This window comes from Diadema setosum, chromosome 12 (genome assembly GCF_964275005.1).
Source record: "Diadema setosum chromosome 12, eeDiaSeto1, whole genome shotgun sequence".
NCBI classification, from domain to species: Eukaryota; Metazoa; Echinodermata; class Echinoidea; order Diadematoida; family Diadematidae; genus Diadema; species Diadema setosum.
The window spans coordinates 24,420,802-24,436,646 of NC_092696.1; the positions used below are offsets into that span (position 1 = coordinate 24,420,802).

The window sequence follows — 15,845 nt, forward strand, 5'->3', positions numbered from 1 at the left end:
TTTTTTTTTGTATTTTTAAAAATTCCCATTCCCTCACTAGTCTAAACTGGTGAATCAGTGGAATTGACAGTGAATACTTCTACACACATTATTTGCTGGCACAACCCTGCAATTATTGAATAAGTGCCAGATCGGGGGAAAGAACATATGGTATTAAATCTTGCCAATTCAAATTCAGAGGAGGGATATCTTAATTTCATTGCAAAGACATACAAACAAAGCACAGTATAATTCATCTGCAGAAAACTTCACCAGCTGCTACTGAACGTTGCTGCTTACTACAATGAACTGCTAATACACTGAAAATACCACTATTGGGACATAATACGTACATGTTACTGTAACGTACTCAAATTCAGTGTTTCTTTTCCTAAAGCCTAGTAGTGCACCATTTTATCCACCTGCTCCCTCTCACCAAAATTCTTATGCAAGAATTTGCTTAATATTCATAAGATGTTCATAGAGAGGGCAAACCTCCAGCAAGCTTCGTGTTTTTTAAGGCAATCTCTTGTGAACAAGGCCTGCACAGAATTTGATAACATTACAGAAACGGTCTACCTACCACAGCTGGTGTGGTAGCGCATATTCATTAAATAGTCACAAAAATATCAGTCATTTCATTGTTTCTTCTCTCTGTAATGCAGAGTAGAGCATCTCATCCCATTTTTTTTTTAAACTTGTCTCAGCATATTATTTCTGAACTAAACATATTATCAAGTGGATATGAATCAAAATTCAAACTTTGGAAACACATGAACTCATCAAACTTGCGCTTCAAGTATTTGTTCAATTACCACTACCACCACAAATCAAGCACCAAAATCTCAAATAAACAGCAGCTGCACAATATTTTCAGCATATGGAAGTCTTGCACATCTCTTTGCTGTTATTTCAGATGAGATGTCTTCCATAAGACATGCATTAAAGCCAAGCAAATGAATTCACCTTCACTCATCTGGGTTGGACATGTTTCATTTCCCCAAGGGATAGGGTCAATTATATTCACCTCCCAGCAACACTATCTCCAAATAGTCATTTTAGTGTAGTGATACTGTATCTCAAGATTTACAGTTATTTCTGGCACTGTCATCAAACTTTGTGTTCATTCACCTACCTCACACTACTTTGCACTTTTTGCCTAATCTTCTGTAGTCTTGAAGATAGTGGACACGATGAGTAAAAGATTCTGACAGGGGGAGGTCAAAGGTTATGTACTAGGTAATGATCACTGTTCTCTCACATCCTTGATGAGAGTTTAAATCAGGTGATACACCAATATACAACTCTCTTAGAAATACCACAGGTACAGTACTATATAGATAAACACTTCACTATCCATTCATTCTTAAATGAAAAAAAAAAAATGCTGAGACAATTCCTTGTGATGAATCTATTTCTCTTTTGCTTACATCACTTTACTTCATATCTTGTTAAATCTTCAGACTTATGCAATTGAAACAATATTTTTAAATGACCAAGGTGACACATTCCATAAATTACATGAAAGCAACGTCTTATTGCATGTTCTTTTTCACCTTGTGGTGATCAATTGAACAAATTTGAAGTTCTGACTTGCATGTATACCTTACATCTGACCATCCACTTGGTAACCAAGCAATAAATAACCAACATTTCTGTTTCAAGACGTGAGGACATGATTATCACCATGACACAAATTTAGGCAATGCTTGATGTGTCTCCCTCCACATGGTCTGTGTCAGAAGATATGGCTAAACACACTGACCACCGTACATACACAGTATGTACTGTTAGCAGGATGATCACAGCTGTTCCTTTAACCTTCCATCCCCTTCTCCTACCATCATGTGTGGAGAGAAGCAAGCTCCGCCTCTTCCGTCTCTGCAGAAAGATGTGAGCTGGCTGTTCCATCTTCCTCCTTCTCTCCCTCCTCACCCTCAGTTGTGCCAATGGCCATGACTTGTTGCAGTTGCTGAAATGGAAGATGTAAATTAGAAATGGCATGGGTGAGAGTAAGACAGTCTTGTCAGAAGACAGATACAACCATCTACTGGTGCTGATAGGACAGCACAACACAGCCTTGTTACCTGTGAATGAATTACTTCCATTTGTCTACATCATCACATTTTCTTGACTTGTTAACAGACTGCATGGAATTGCCTTATAATCCGTGTCAAAACATGACAGCAGGCTTGCTTAAGTCGTCAAACAGCAATTTACCATTTCTCTTTTTCCATTAAATTTGAGAGAAATTTTGAGGTAAATAACATCAACTTGCATCCATGAAAGAGGCATAAGACAATGTCTCATACTTGAGTGTATGCGTCATACTGTCAACCTTAGTGTCACCCTAGAGCTATCCTCAGACAGGAAATAGATCAGCAAGACTGGAGTGAAAGTTGGATACAGTGATAACATCTTGTTAAGAAGATGACAAATGGCACAAGAAGGAGACATAAACACCGGTCACCATGTAAACAGGTTTTAGAACAGGCCCCTAAAGACATTATGCATCACTGATCTGGAGTAGATCATTTCATGCTGTGAAGCCAGGATCCTATCAACTAACAGTCAAAGGGCTATCTCTGGTTCCCAGAAACCCTAAACAACTAAAGACCTCTGCATCCTATGTAGCATTGGTCCACCACCCAGCAGACTAGCAGTGTTAGCAGAGTCTGACTTCTCTACCAAATCTTCAATCCCAAACCTGTTTGTATGAGACTCAAATCAAAATGGGCACAGCTTTACCCACTCTGTCAAACCCAGTCAATGATAAAAGGATAACTCTATGGTCATCTTCACCTAGTGAACACGTAAGACAAAGACCCACAAACCTGATGAAGAAGTGGATGTCAATGTAGACTGTGACTGTAGGACAATCTAGATATTTGACTACCATCTGGTATGTCATTATCTATGTATTTCTAAAGTCTTTGAAATTTTGGAACATTTCCACAGTGAGAGGCTTGGCAGAGGTCTGGCTAATGTGGGTTCACCTTGCAACAAATTCTGTCTAGGATGGAAATGAAAGTGAACTTGTCAATATATGCAAGTGAAATTAACAACCAGGGGTGTTTTTAGCTGCACATAGTGACTTTGTAGACATTTTAATGACACTGTATATGCCTGCACCACATCTGCCCACACACTAGTACGTCGATACACATCTAGCGGACTGTACTACATGGAAGAAGAAGAAGAAGAAGAAGAATAAGAAGAAGAAGAAGTGGATGAGTTCTTGTTTTTTTTGGTTTTTTTTTTAAAAGAAAGAGCTCATCCAAGAAGAATTTAACACATCACAAACCCCAAAGACTGAGAGATGCCAAAAGCCCAAAGCTTGATCACATGTGTAACACTGGACTGGAGAAGTGCAGTGACCTGAGAGAAAGAGAGAATCAACTTACCATATCAGTGAGATTGGTCAGGTTGGTAAGTGAGCCATCGGACACTACCTGCAGCATGGTGTGGTTGCCAACAGCAGCCTTCATAGCGGCTAGAGCAGCATCACGATTGAGAGCAGACACCATGGTCACCTGACGTGTGTGCCCATTGGCATCCTGGAGTATCAGTGTCTTTGGGTGGTTCTAGAATAAGAGCACAACATTAACAATGAGGATATGAGAAACTTTGTGGGTCACGCTTTTCTATCTATTCTGATCTATTACTTAGCATGTTGTTCAATGTGGTACTACAATGAATGCACAGATGAAGACAATGATCTATGATCTATATCATCTACTTTTGACAAAAAAGCATATCATGATGTGATAATTCAAAGTCAGAGTATAGTGCTGGAGTTACACAAAATGACGAATGTAAAAACAAAAAACATAAAAAAAAAATGTCGGAAAAAGAGGGCAGTATGAGGACATTAGACCTCAATGAGGGAAAGAGGCAGTGTGAGGACATCAGATCTTAATGAGGGAAGGAGGGCAGTATGAGGACATTAGACCTTTGAGGGAAGGAGGGCAGTATGAGGACATTAAAGGCATAGTTTACCATTTGCAGATGAAACAAAAACCCAGCATTAGTGCTTTAAACTAGTTCTAAAATGCGAGTTAGGGATAGAAACAACCACTGTAAAAAAACTGAATCTGTATAATCGATGTGAAGTATTGTTAAATACACAAATTGTGAACAATAGTTATAATAAGAATACTTCCAGATTAAACCGTCTACAGTTACGGTTTATTGAGAAAAATACTGATATCTCCTTATATTTTAGGCTTTATTGCCAAAATCTTATATGGTAGGTTGTTTTGTGATACAACAGACCTACACATATGCATCAAATGTGATATCTTGAACATTTTTAAAATCACTGCTCCCAAAGGTAAAGTGGACCTTTAACCTCAGTGAGGGAAAGAGGCAGTGTGAGGACATTAGACCTCAGTGAGGGAAAGAGGGCAGTATGAGGACATTAGACCTTCATGAGGGATGGAGGGCAGTATGAGGACATCAGACCTTAGTGAGGGAAAGAGGGCAGTATGAGGACATTAGACCTTCATGAGGGATGGAGGGCAGTATGAGGACATTAGACCTCAATTAGGGCAAGGGGCAGTATGAGGACATCAGACCTTAGTGGGGGAAAGAGGGCAGTATGAGGACATTAACCTCAGTGAGGGAAAGAGGGCAGTATGAGGACATTAGACCTCAGTGAGTGAAAGAGGGCAGTATGAGGACATTAACCTCAGTGAGGGAAAGAGGGCAGTATGAGGACATCAGACCTCAGTGAGGGAAAGAGGGCAGTATGAGGACATTAACCTCAGTGAGGGAAAGAGGGTAGTGTGAGGACATTAACCTCAGTGAGGGAAAGAGGGCAGTATGAGGACATTAGACCTCAGTGAGGGAAAGAGGGTATTATGAGGCCATTAACCTCAGTGAGGGAAAGAGGGCAGTATGAGGACATCAGACCTCAGTGAGGGAAAGAGGGCAGTATGAGGACATTAACCTCAGTGAGGGAAAGAGGGCAGTATGAGGACATTAGACCTCAGTGAGTGAAAGAGGGCAGTATGAGGACATTAACCTCAGTGAGGGAAAGAGGGCAGTATGAGGACATCAGACCTCAGTGAGGGAAAGAGGGCAGTATGAGGACATTAACCTCAGTGAGGGAAAGAGGGTAGTGTGAGGACATTAACCTCAGTGAGGAAAAGAGGGCAGTATGAGGACATCAGACCTTAGTGAGGGAAAGAGGGCAGTATGAGGACATTAGACCTCAGTGAGGGAAAGAGGGTAGTATGAGGACATTAGACCTTAGGGAAGGAATGAAAGCAGTATGGAAGCATTGGGCAGTGTAGAAGATATACTTTAGGGTATGATAGCACAAGATCTTTACAAGGGCATCTGCAGGTATGGTGACAAGAAAGCAGAACGAGGACATGAGGGTTATATGAAAGCATCTTGATAATATTGCATGTCTTGCACTCCTTACCAGTGCCGTAGTCTGCACTCCATCTGTGAGAGTAGGTGTGACTAGGCTGCCTGCAGAGGAACCCGGATTGCTGAGTGTTACCGTGGCAATCTGATACTCTGACTTTGATTTCTTACTGGGGGGAGATCCCAGGATTGAGACAATGTCTGGTCTGTCACCTATTTAACCAAAGTAAGACCAATCAAAGACATGCAGAAATAAGTCATCTGTCAAATGAAGTCATGATTTTATTACAATATAATGGATTGCAAATGTATTCCCTGGTCTTCATTTGAAGAAATGAATGCGAACTCCAAAGGTTGGAATGCACTGGCTCACGCCCTGTGGTATAACTATCACTGCAAATATTTAAGACTGGGAGAACTCATAATCAATGTACATTTACCTTCCATAATAGTTCTTTCCTTGCCAGGTACAATTATAAATACTTCTATATTTAGGGTATGTGTCTTTGGAGGCATCATGAGCATCAGGGAAAGGGACTTTAGAACTAATAAATGAAATGTCCACATGTGTATTGCGACAAATGATAATTTTGGTCACACTGACCAATACATCATGGCACTTCTCATGTCACTGTACTTTCTTACAGTAATGTAAACCTCACCCTGAGTGATGGCTATCTCTAATCCATCAACGAGGGCGTCTTCCCCATGTGCCTGCCGCTTGTGCATGGCCAGTGTGGAGATCTGCCGGTAGTTCTTGCCACATGATGAACACATGTAGGGTTTAGAATGTGTGTGAACCACATGGTGCTTGTACAGGCTTGAGTATTCTGTGAAGCGCTTGCCACAGCCAGCAACAGTGCACACGTAGGGTTTCTCACCTGTAGACAAATGATGAAAATCAAACAGAAAGAGTGAAGGAGTTGTTCAAGAGACTAACACATTATTAAGAGTGAAGGAGTTGTTAAAGAGACTAACACATTATTGTTAGTAGCCAGTCTCACATTTATATCCAGTAAACCTTTGTATCTCACAAAATCCATCATGAACTATGATCAACACAATACCATACAGTGAGTCACTAAATGGTGTCGTAATGACCTAAATTCTGGATTACATTAAGTTTATATTTAATGTTCACTGTGTTCTTTATCCAGATATTTTCATAATATTCTCACAATATTTTCACAAGTGACTTTAGTAGCATGAAGTGAGACTGCTCATATAAATGAGTGACAATAGTTTTAGCTTTGATGAAGAGGGCAAGCCTTTTTCCAACAATTCTCTTTAATTCATTAGTGGAAAATTGAGCAAAAAAATTTGGATTCCATCGTGATTTGAACCCGAGACCTCCGGATTGCTAGCCGGTGCTCTACCCACTGAGCTATAGAAAGCCCTAGTTCAGTTTCGTCCCAGAAACCCTAAATTCTCAATGCTTGAATGGTTGGAAGCTATAGAAGTGTGTTTGTGTGTGACACACACATACACACTTGAACCTGGCATAAACCCGAAGGATAGTTCAACTTGGGGATAAATGCGAGGGATAAATGCAAGTTCTCTTTATTTTTTTTTTCACAAATCTTGGCAGTACCAGTAGATGGCACACTCAATATAAGACATTTGCTAGGCTGCTGATCTCTGTTGTTAAACCTCTTAACATGCTAAAATTCCTAGACACTAAATGACAAGTGTGGAACAGACTGTGTTTCTGCAGCTTCATAGATGATTTAAATTCAAGTAAAATACATGACTTTTTATTTTCTTTTATGTCAAAGGCCCACAGTTAATGTAGTACTGTTAAAGCTCTTATTTTAAGGAGGGTTTGATTTTTGTAAATTTCATGAATCACTGTTCTGTTGGGCCGCGAATTTAACAGGATACAAAAATATTGCTAATGGACAGGCATTAGTGCCTTTATGATAGCCTTGGTGACACATCAGGAAAACATCTCGTTAAAATGTCTGTGACCTCCTAATTCGTGAAAATATTTGTACATGAAAAAAAACCCCACCTTTTACAGTATGACATATCTCCTTTGGTATAAAAAAGAACCACCTGAACAAATGCAGTACACAGGAAGGTCAAATGAAAGTATATCAGGTCTTGAATCGGATTTTGATAAAATTTGATGAGCTGGATGCAGACTGACCTGTATGAATCCTCATATGGTTCTTGTAGTTGGTGGCACTAGCAAAGGCCCTACCACATCCTTCCTGAGGGCAGATGTAAGGTCGCTCCCCTGTGTGGGTTCGGATGTGCACCTTGCGGATATTAGATGTGGTGAAGGCCTTCTCACAACCCTCAAATGGACACTTGAACGGTCTCTCACCTGCCAGCAAGAAAAGTGAGTCATGAGAGAAGTTTCTTGTTGTCCTTGAAAGGTTAGTGTAGATTTTATACTCCATCATTTCTACAACAGATATATGGTGCTATACAAATGCTGTGGATCATCATCATCATCATTTGATTTTGCCAAGCTTCAGCTTGGCAAAGTCAAATCAGACTAAAACCTCCTATACAAATTTTCTTAAAAAAAAAAAAAAAAAAAAAAAAAAAAGTCCAGCATTATTTCTCATATACACACAATGTTGTCAGAATTCTAAATGCAGACCAGACTGCAAAAGGCATTGACAAAAATTGAAATTGGGTTATTATACTTTTCCTAATGAAAATGGGTTGAGATGTCAATATCTTTCATATCAGAATAATTATCAATGTAATCATAATTGAGGAACATGAAAATACACAGAAAAACACTTAAAAAAGTCTTTAATGCAAGGACATAATTACTGCAAAACTTTATTCTTTGATAAAGGGTGGGGGTCCTGCCTGACTACCTGTGTGTGTTCTGGTGTGCTTCTGCAAGTCTCCTGATGTCTTGAACCCTTTACGACAACCTTCATGTGAACATCTGTACGGTTTCTCTCCAGTGTGAACACGTGTGTGACTCTTCAAGCCATAGCCTGTAGCAAATGCCTTCTCACAACCAGGGTGTTCACATTTGTATGGTTTGACGCCACTGTGTGATCTCTCATGAACCTATGAAATATATAGAACAACTCGACTTGCAAAATCAGGTTATACAATACGAAGCAAGGCTTTAAGTAAAGAAATTGCAGCTATCTCAAACTTTTTCAATGGATCTCAATTGAACAACCTACATCAAATGGTTTAGAAGAGAATGCAACACATTATTACAATGCCATGTCAGAGACATCTAAATATTCAAATACTTTTTCTTGCCCTTAAACTAATACAGCCATGTGATAACCCTGCAACAATGCAATTTACAAATCCTTGTTGTTGGGAATAATCAATAAGGTAACAATCATTCACAAAAACACTCAAAACCTGCCTACAATTCCTATTAGGGCTCGCTGTTTGCTCAGCCCCCCCCCCCCCCTTTGCTGTTGCTATTTCACTCTTTTCCTTTCTTCATCCCTCTGTTGTTCCTTATCTTGCTTGATCTTGCCTCCTTATTCATCCTTTTCCCTCTATGTTGCCCCCCATGGTCCTCAGGATCATTACTGACCCTCCTCTGCCTTTTGTCTGTCCACCCTCCTGCCCAAATCCCCTCCCTTCACCTGTTGGGCTCCTTGCCCATGACCTCCTACCCTCTCCTTTTGTTTTCTTTGTTCTGTGCCCCTAGCTTGTCCCTGACTGTTCTTGTTGAGTGAAGTCCTTATATGTGATTGCTTTCCCTGCCTGTTTGTCATTATGCCTTTGATGAAGATTCTGCTAGGATCGAAAGCTCCGGCCCCTTTTGACTCCACTTTACTCAATAAGCCAGTTCGTAATTAGCTCATGGGCACGTTGGTACAAATGACCTTTCTTTTTTCTCAGTTGGTTAGGCACTTCAATCATTTTCAAAGAGACATTATGGGTACTGGTAAGCTTGCCCGACGTAATAATTCATGAAATTCGTGTTCAAACAATGAATGAACTTGCATAGACCAGGTGACCAGAATGGTCCGTCAATCAAGTCGGGAAGCATCCATTTCATTGTTTTGCACTGAATGCATTAAAAAATTGTTTTATTCATATTGCCAAATACCAGGTTTGCTGTCAGGTGGATGTACTGGCAAGCAACATGTACAAGGATTGCATGAATAATCATTGTATGACAGATGCTTATCTCAGTGAATTTAAAAACCAACTTGCCTCTTGGTACAAATGACCTTTTTCTGCTCATGCGCAAAGTGGAACTACGAACTGGCTTATTGGCTTGCCACTTTTGGATAAGCAGTTTTCAGCAGCTTTTTTTTTTTTTTTTTCTACACTAAAGATAAAGAGACAACAAACCTTTAAATGATGAGATGCTGTGTACATCCTGCCACATCCTTCATGCCGACACTGGAACGTCTTGGTTGTTAGTACCTCCACTTTGTTAGGCATCACTTGGCCTACAGATCCTACTGTTACTCTCATTGGCTGATATTATAGAAACAAAGAAAGCAAAGAACATGACACAGGGAGAGATAATGAAGGGAAGAAAGGGACAAAGGGGGAGAGAAAGGGGTGGGGAGATGGAAAGAGAAAGGAGACAAGAGGGTGAGTGGAGGTGAAAAACCCTTCCATGAATTCCCATGTTACAATGCAATACTGCCCTGTGAAACAATTAGTTGTATTTTGCTCTTCATCTTGTCTTTTGAAATTAAAAACTGCACTTTTTTTTATAACATCTTGTTATGCAGTTTGCACTGAAAGAAATACATCACATTAATGTGAATAACATAAAAAACATGTGCAATATGGAAATGTAACTAAAAGCACATCTCTCTTCAGACATAGTTTAGTACATGATAAACACAGCTTTCCTCTCTCAAACTGATATTATGTCTGTAATGAACCTTGTACCAAAGGGTTCCATGACATTTGCTCCCATGAAATACTGGCACATTAAGCCAAACATAAATTCTACCAACAAACATAACCTTAACCCTAAACCTAATCCTCACATCAAACTAAATCTAAAACCCATCACAACCCTAACCCTATTAAAGGCAAAATTTACAATTTGCAGATGAAATAAAAACCCAGCATTAGTGCTTTAAAATAGTTCTAAAATGTGAGTTAGGGACAGAAACAACCACTGTAAAAATTTGAATCCATATAGTTGATGTTAAATACATTGAAATACACACAATGTGAACAATAGTTATAAAAAAAATGTTTTCAGACTATATGGTTTAATGAGAAAAATACTGATATCTCCTTATATTTTAGACTTTATTGTGAAAATTTCATCTGGTATGGCATTTTATGATACTACAGACCTACACATATGCATCAAATGTGATATCTTGAACATTTTTAAAATTACTGTTCCCAAAGGTAAACAGGACCTTTAAAGTCCTTGGAGAAAACAAGACCGGAGCAAATTGTGACAGGAGTGAATGTTGTGTCACTGTACCAATGACACAAACATTATTTTGAGCTAAAGCTGGCAATGAAAGGGCTCACTTGTAAATCACTTACTGATGTGAAATCATGCTCTCCTGTTGTAAGCTGCAATGCACCTCCTCCTTGCTCTCCAGAATTCTGCATTAGAATGATATCAACTCATAAATCAAGAGTTGAAATTCTGTCCCTGTGAAAAGGAGTCCTTATGATATGACTACATGTATGCAACACATGATACATTACAATTATCATGTAAAACCCAACAACTGTATGATGTGCAATATTGATATTCATTCAAAACTATAATGAAAATGAAAGTAAACTGACTAAGTGTGTACCACTCTGAACATACTTCAGAGGTAATCTAAACATTTCTATCTGAAGTCTGATGATTAGTAAAACCACTATTTCACACAGTTTGGCATATTAAAGAATATATTGTAACACAGTCATGCACAGAATACATCAGTCCTTTCAGCATGGTGGATCATGGAAGCATATACCGCCTGACAGTCAATACTTTATGCATTTCACTGTTATATCAAGTATTATTGCAAAATATTTACAAGACGGTGATCATAACAAAATGTACCCCAGTTCAGGTTGAATGGATTTGACAGTAGTCACATAAAACAATGACTCCTGTATACTTTTTATTTTATTTCATTATTATTATTATTTTTTTTTTGAGGGGGAGTGGATTCACTTAGACTACTGGTGAGGCTAACCTGAGCTGCATAATGCTCCAAAACATTGAGTGAGCTTGCATCCATTGGGTCATCTGAAGGAAAGGCACCTAGAGTGTGGAAACCAATGACAGGGATAATGTGGTCAAAATGTTGTGGAACGTGATTCACATCATTCACTTGGGTCCCATGTGTTCAGAACTGTTTTCTTTACAACAAGGCAAGTGCCAAAATGTGTCTCGCCCTTGTGGTGACCATCCACTCCCCAAGGGACATCTACCATCCAAGTTTGGTCACAAACGGACCTATGGATCAAAAGTTATGACCCATAATAGAAACGTGCCATAAAAACATAACATTGGGCTCTAAAAGTTTGTTGACCCATGCTTGTGACCATTGACCTTGTGGTGACCATCCACTCCCCAAGGGACATCTACCATCCAGGTTTAGTCACAAATGGAGTTATGGATCAAAAGTAATGACCCATAATAGAAACGCGCCATAAAAACTTAACATTGGGCTCTAAAAGTTCGTTGACCCATGCTTGTGACCATTGACCTTGTGGTGACCATCTACTCCCCAAGGGACATCTACCATCCAAGTTTGGTCACAAATGGAGTTATGGATCAAAAGTTATGACCCATAATAGAAACGCGCCATGAAAACTTAAAATTGGGCCCTAAAGTTCGTTGACCCCTGCCTGTGAGCTTTGACCTTGAGGTGATCTTCTTATATGGTAAAATGTGAAACTTTGTATGACCCCTCTTCCTTCGAAGTTTGATTGCAATTGAAGCCCAGAGCAAAGAGTTATTGAAGTTTTTGTAGTGTTACGGACAGACGACGGACGGACGGACGATGGACGGACGACGGACAGACGCCGCAGGCGATCCCGTAGTCTCCCCTCACCTCCGGTGAGCTCGACAATAAACTAGTTGTCATGGAAAAGCACAAGAAGACTGTAACAAGTATTAGGGCACGACAGATTCTTTGTTCTTCTGTGACTATGCAGTCCAGTTCATGCTCTACACACATTATTGCACAGGGGACAGGGCATCAAGGTCTACATTCTAAGACAATTTATGTTCTAATTATGTTCAAGCACTGTCGTGGAAAAACATGTTAGGTCGAGGGTGCTTTACCTAAATAAGGCACATAGGGTAATCAAGGGTATAATGTCAGCTAATATGGCATCTTTTGATACCCCGTAAGATAGGTGTTCTTGTAATGTGACTTTGCTTTTACTGTTTTCATAATTGTTAATGGTATTGCACTATATACTCATCAATTGATAATGAAATAAAAATATGAATACTTCTCTTGTCTTCTTCACTGCCACACAAGTTTGACTGCATGAAACTGCAGGAATCCTAAAATGAGGAATTCTGGTCTTGACATGACTACAATAGTTGCCTTGAATCTTAAAACCTCAAATTGTCTGGTTCAGTGTTAGACTGCATCACAAGCTATCATTGCAAAAAGGTAAAAAGCACAAATTATGGACAGATCCATAACTAAGTCATTGCTTACTACAGCACCTATAGAGGAGACACATATATGAATAAGAGCTATCCTTCACTTGACCCTTTAGTCACAGAAGAAACAAACATACTTTGAGATTGGTCAAAATCAGTGACGTGCGTCTGAATCAAGGCTGTTGTTCCATCTTCAAGCTGCACAGCTTGGACACTGTCACCATCAACTGGAATAAAGGAAACGACAATTAGTGTAGTCATTATTATTTGTAATGGCTGGTAATGGCACTAATTATTGTGGGTTTAACAGGTCAGACAAATACTTCACATAGAAACAGGAATTTTACAATACAAGTTGTCTTTATCAGTATCATTTACAATCATCACAATAACAACATTACAATGTTTAGTAACTCTGTAAGGAAGTTGACTTGCAGTACAAGTGCAGGTGTGATATAGGAAGCTGACACTCCAAAAGAAAGATGAGATTAGGTAGGTTACGGGAAAGAGAGAAGTAGTGATGGTGTTAAAATGATTTGTCCTCACAGCAATGTCCAATATCACATCGTACTTGACCCCTTTAAGAATTAAAATTCTATGATGGAATGAATCCTACAGAAATGGCTGGTGAATTCTGGCTAAAATCACAAGGGGAGAGAATTTCAATGTCAGTAAATGATCTATCAGGGCAATAGAGAGACATTGCAAGAGAGTCAAGTTAATCAAAGAGCTGTAAAATCTCTCTTTAACCCTCACTTGTTCTCATGTGCCTATCAAAATTGGTTTGTTTGCATTAATAACATAAGAGGAGTTTTGTGCTCTCATATGAAAAGGAGAGAAAGTAAGCTTTTCTGTCATCCTCATTGGACTGAATATTGGATGAATGAATGACATTGAAGCTGTCTAAAACTTATTACACATCAAATTTTTAAATGATATGAAGCTTGGTCTCAACCCAAGGCAGCCTCAGACAAATAATTGTACACAAATTTTAGCAAATCAGGAACCCTGATAATACAAGCACTTGATGCTTACTGATCGACTGTGGCATCAAGGTGCATGATACTGAAATCTCAGTCACTCAATCTAGTTTGTGACCATAGTACTGTATACGCCATATATTTCGTGAGTCTAAATTTTCGCGAATCGGGAATTCCCGACGATTTCGCGAGTGGTTAAATTCGCGAGTGTGGAGTCCTGTACTGAACGGAAAAATGTACACGCGTACGTAACATTCACATCAGGGTCAGAGTCAATAATTTCGCGAATAGCATCCGACTCACGAAATTCGCTAAAATAAAAACCTCGCGAAATATTTGGCGTATACAGTATATCTTTTGTCAAGATGCCACACTTCTCTCACCTTTAGCGTTGGTGCGTAGGATGTATGCTGTAGACCCATCTTCCAGTTGCACTGCTTGACTATCTTCAAACCCTAGGAACCAACAATGCCATTTTAAACATTCACATTGATTTTTGCACAGTAGCATTCTAAGTCATTAAATTCCATTATTCCAGTGTTTAACATTCAGTTTCATTGTTCCAGAGTTCATCCTTACTGTCAAGAAATCTACTTGATTCATTCAGGCATTTACTTGATTTATATTAATTCTTGCTAACTTTAGCACAATGTTGCCATGTTAATTAATGCCAATCTCTCTAAACTCAGGATGATTACCAATCAACAATATACATGTGTCACTGACTATAAAGAATGCTCACCTTTCCCACTGAGGTTATGAATGAATGCTGTAGTTCCATCTTCCAGTTGAACAGCCTGTCCTTCCAGGAGACTACCATCAGCTGGGCAGGAAGAGATGTGATACAATATATCACAAGATATTATTTGAATTTTGGCAATTTTCTCCATTTCCTCTAAATTGATGATCGCCAGTTGCCATTTGTGCAATCATCCCTGTTGGTCACTTGCTACATCATTATTTTAGTGGCTGCAGTCTGCTGATGACATAATGAATTAAAGCTTCTATGGATAAACACATGCATGCCAACATGTACCAAGTGATCTCCCCCCCCCCCCCTCTCTCTCTCTCTTTCTCAATGTACAGACACCTTGAGGGATTTTTGGCTTTACCACACATCAGAGAAGACATTTTAGGCATCTGAAATATATTTAAGTTCACTGGTTGTTACTTCACAAATCTACTTTGTAAAACAGTTTGCATCTGTATCAACAGGAAAATTACATACATGCACACAAATGGATACCTTTTTGTTGTATTATGGCTGTGGAACCATCAGTCAGCTGGACAGCCTGCAGGTTGGTAGATTCTTCCCCAAGACTTAACTTTGCTTCTTCCAAAATGGAGGTTCCAGCCACCACACTGGCTGATTCATCATCCTCTGCCCCGACCTCATCCTCTGTCTTCAGGAGACAACAAAACAGTATAGTATCAGTTAGAACAATGGGAGTACTGGTCTTATATGGAAGTTGCCCTCAAAATGACATGCATGATTTTAACCAAAATATTGAACTGTCACTGTGATCTAATTTCACATTGTTTTCTGCATGAAAAGTGCAAATAGACTTGAAAACACAGGAAGTGTCAAGAGCATGACATTGTAGGACTTAAAACATCAATTCACATTTGCTTCATTCTTTAATCAGAACAGGCACTAAACTTCGTCAGTGGACTATCCTCATTTTATTTGTCTAGCAGAATGATTGGCTCTTAACCAAGCACTCTTGGCCACTAGTCTTTGCTTCTATAACCTACTAGTATCACTTACTTCAGGATGTATCTGCAGTTGACCATCTTCTCCATCTGATGCCTGTGAAAGGAGCATTCCAATCACCTCCCGGTCCTGACCAACCTCTGACTCGACATCATCCTTTTCCATCTCTAAATCTTCATCCATCTCCAACAAATGGAAGCTTTTCTTTGTCTCTGCAAAACCATGAAAATTTTAT

General features: G+C 39.3%; 1 protein-coding gene across 1 annotated transcript; it reads right to left on the minus strand.

Moving 5' to 3' along the window:
• Positions 1–671: 671 nt before the first annotated feature.
• LOC140235572 (uncharacterized) lies at positions 672–15,817 on the minus strand. Its single transcript, XM_072315577.1, has 14 exons — positions 15,665–15,817; positions 15,143–15,299; positions 14,639–14,719; positions 14,280–14,351; positions 13,054–13,143; positions 11,487–11,554; positions 10,834–10,896; positions 9,658–9,786; positions 8,193–8,394; positions 7,505–7,684; positions 6,018–6,236; positions 5,411–5,568; positions 3,384–3,563; positions 672–1,951 (listed from the first exon to the last, which is right to left on the minus strand). Exons 1-14 carry the CDS (start codon positions 15,791–15,793, stop codon positions 1,823–1,825), a joined length of 1,857 nt encoding a protein of 618 aa, XP_072171678.1. The 5' UTR covers positions 15,794–15,817; the 3' UTR covers positions 672–1,822.
• Between the last annotated feature and the right edge of the window lie 28 nt (positions 15,818–15,845).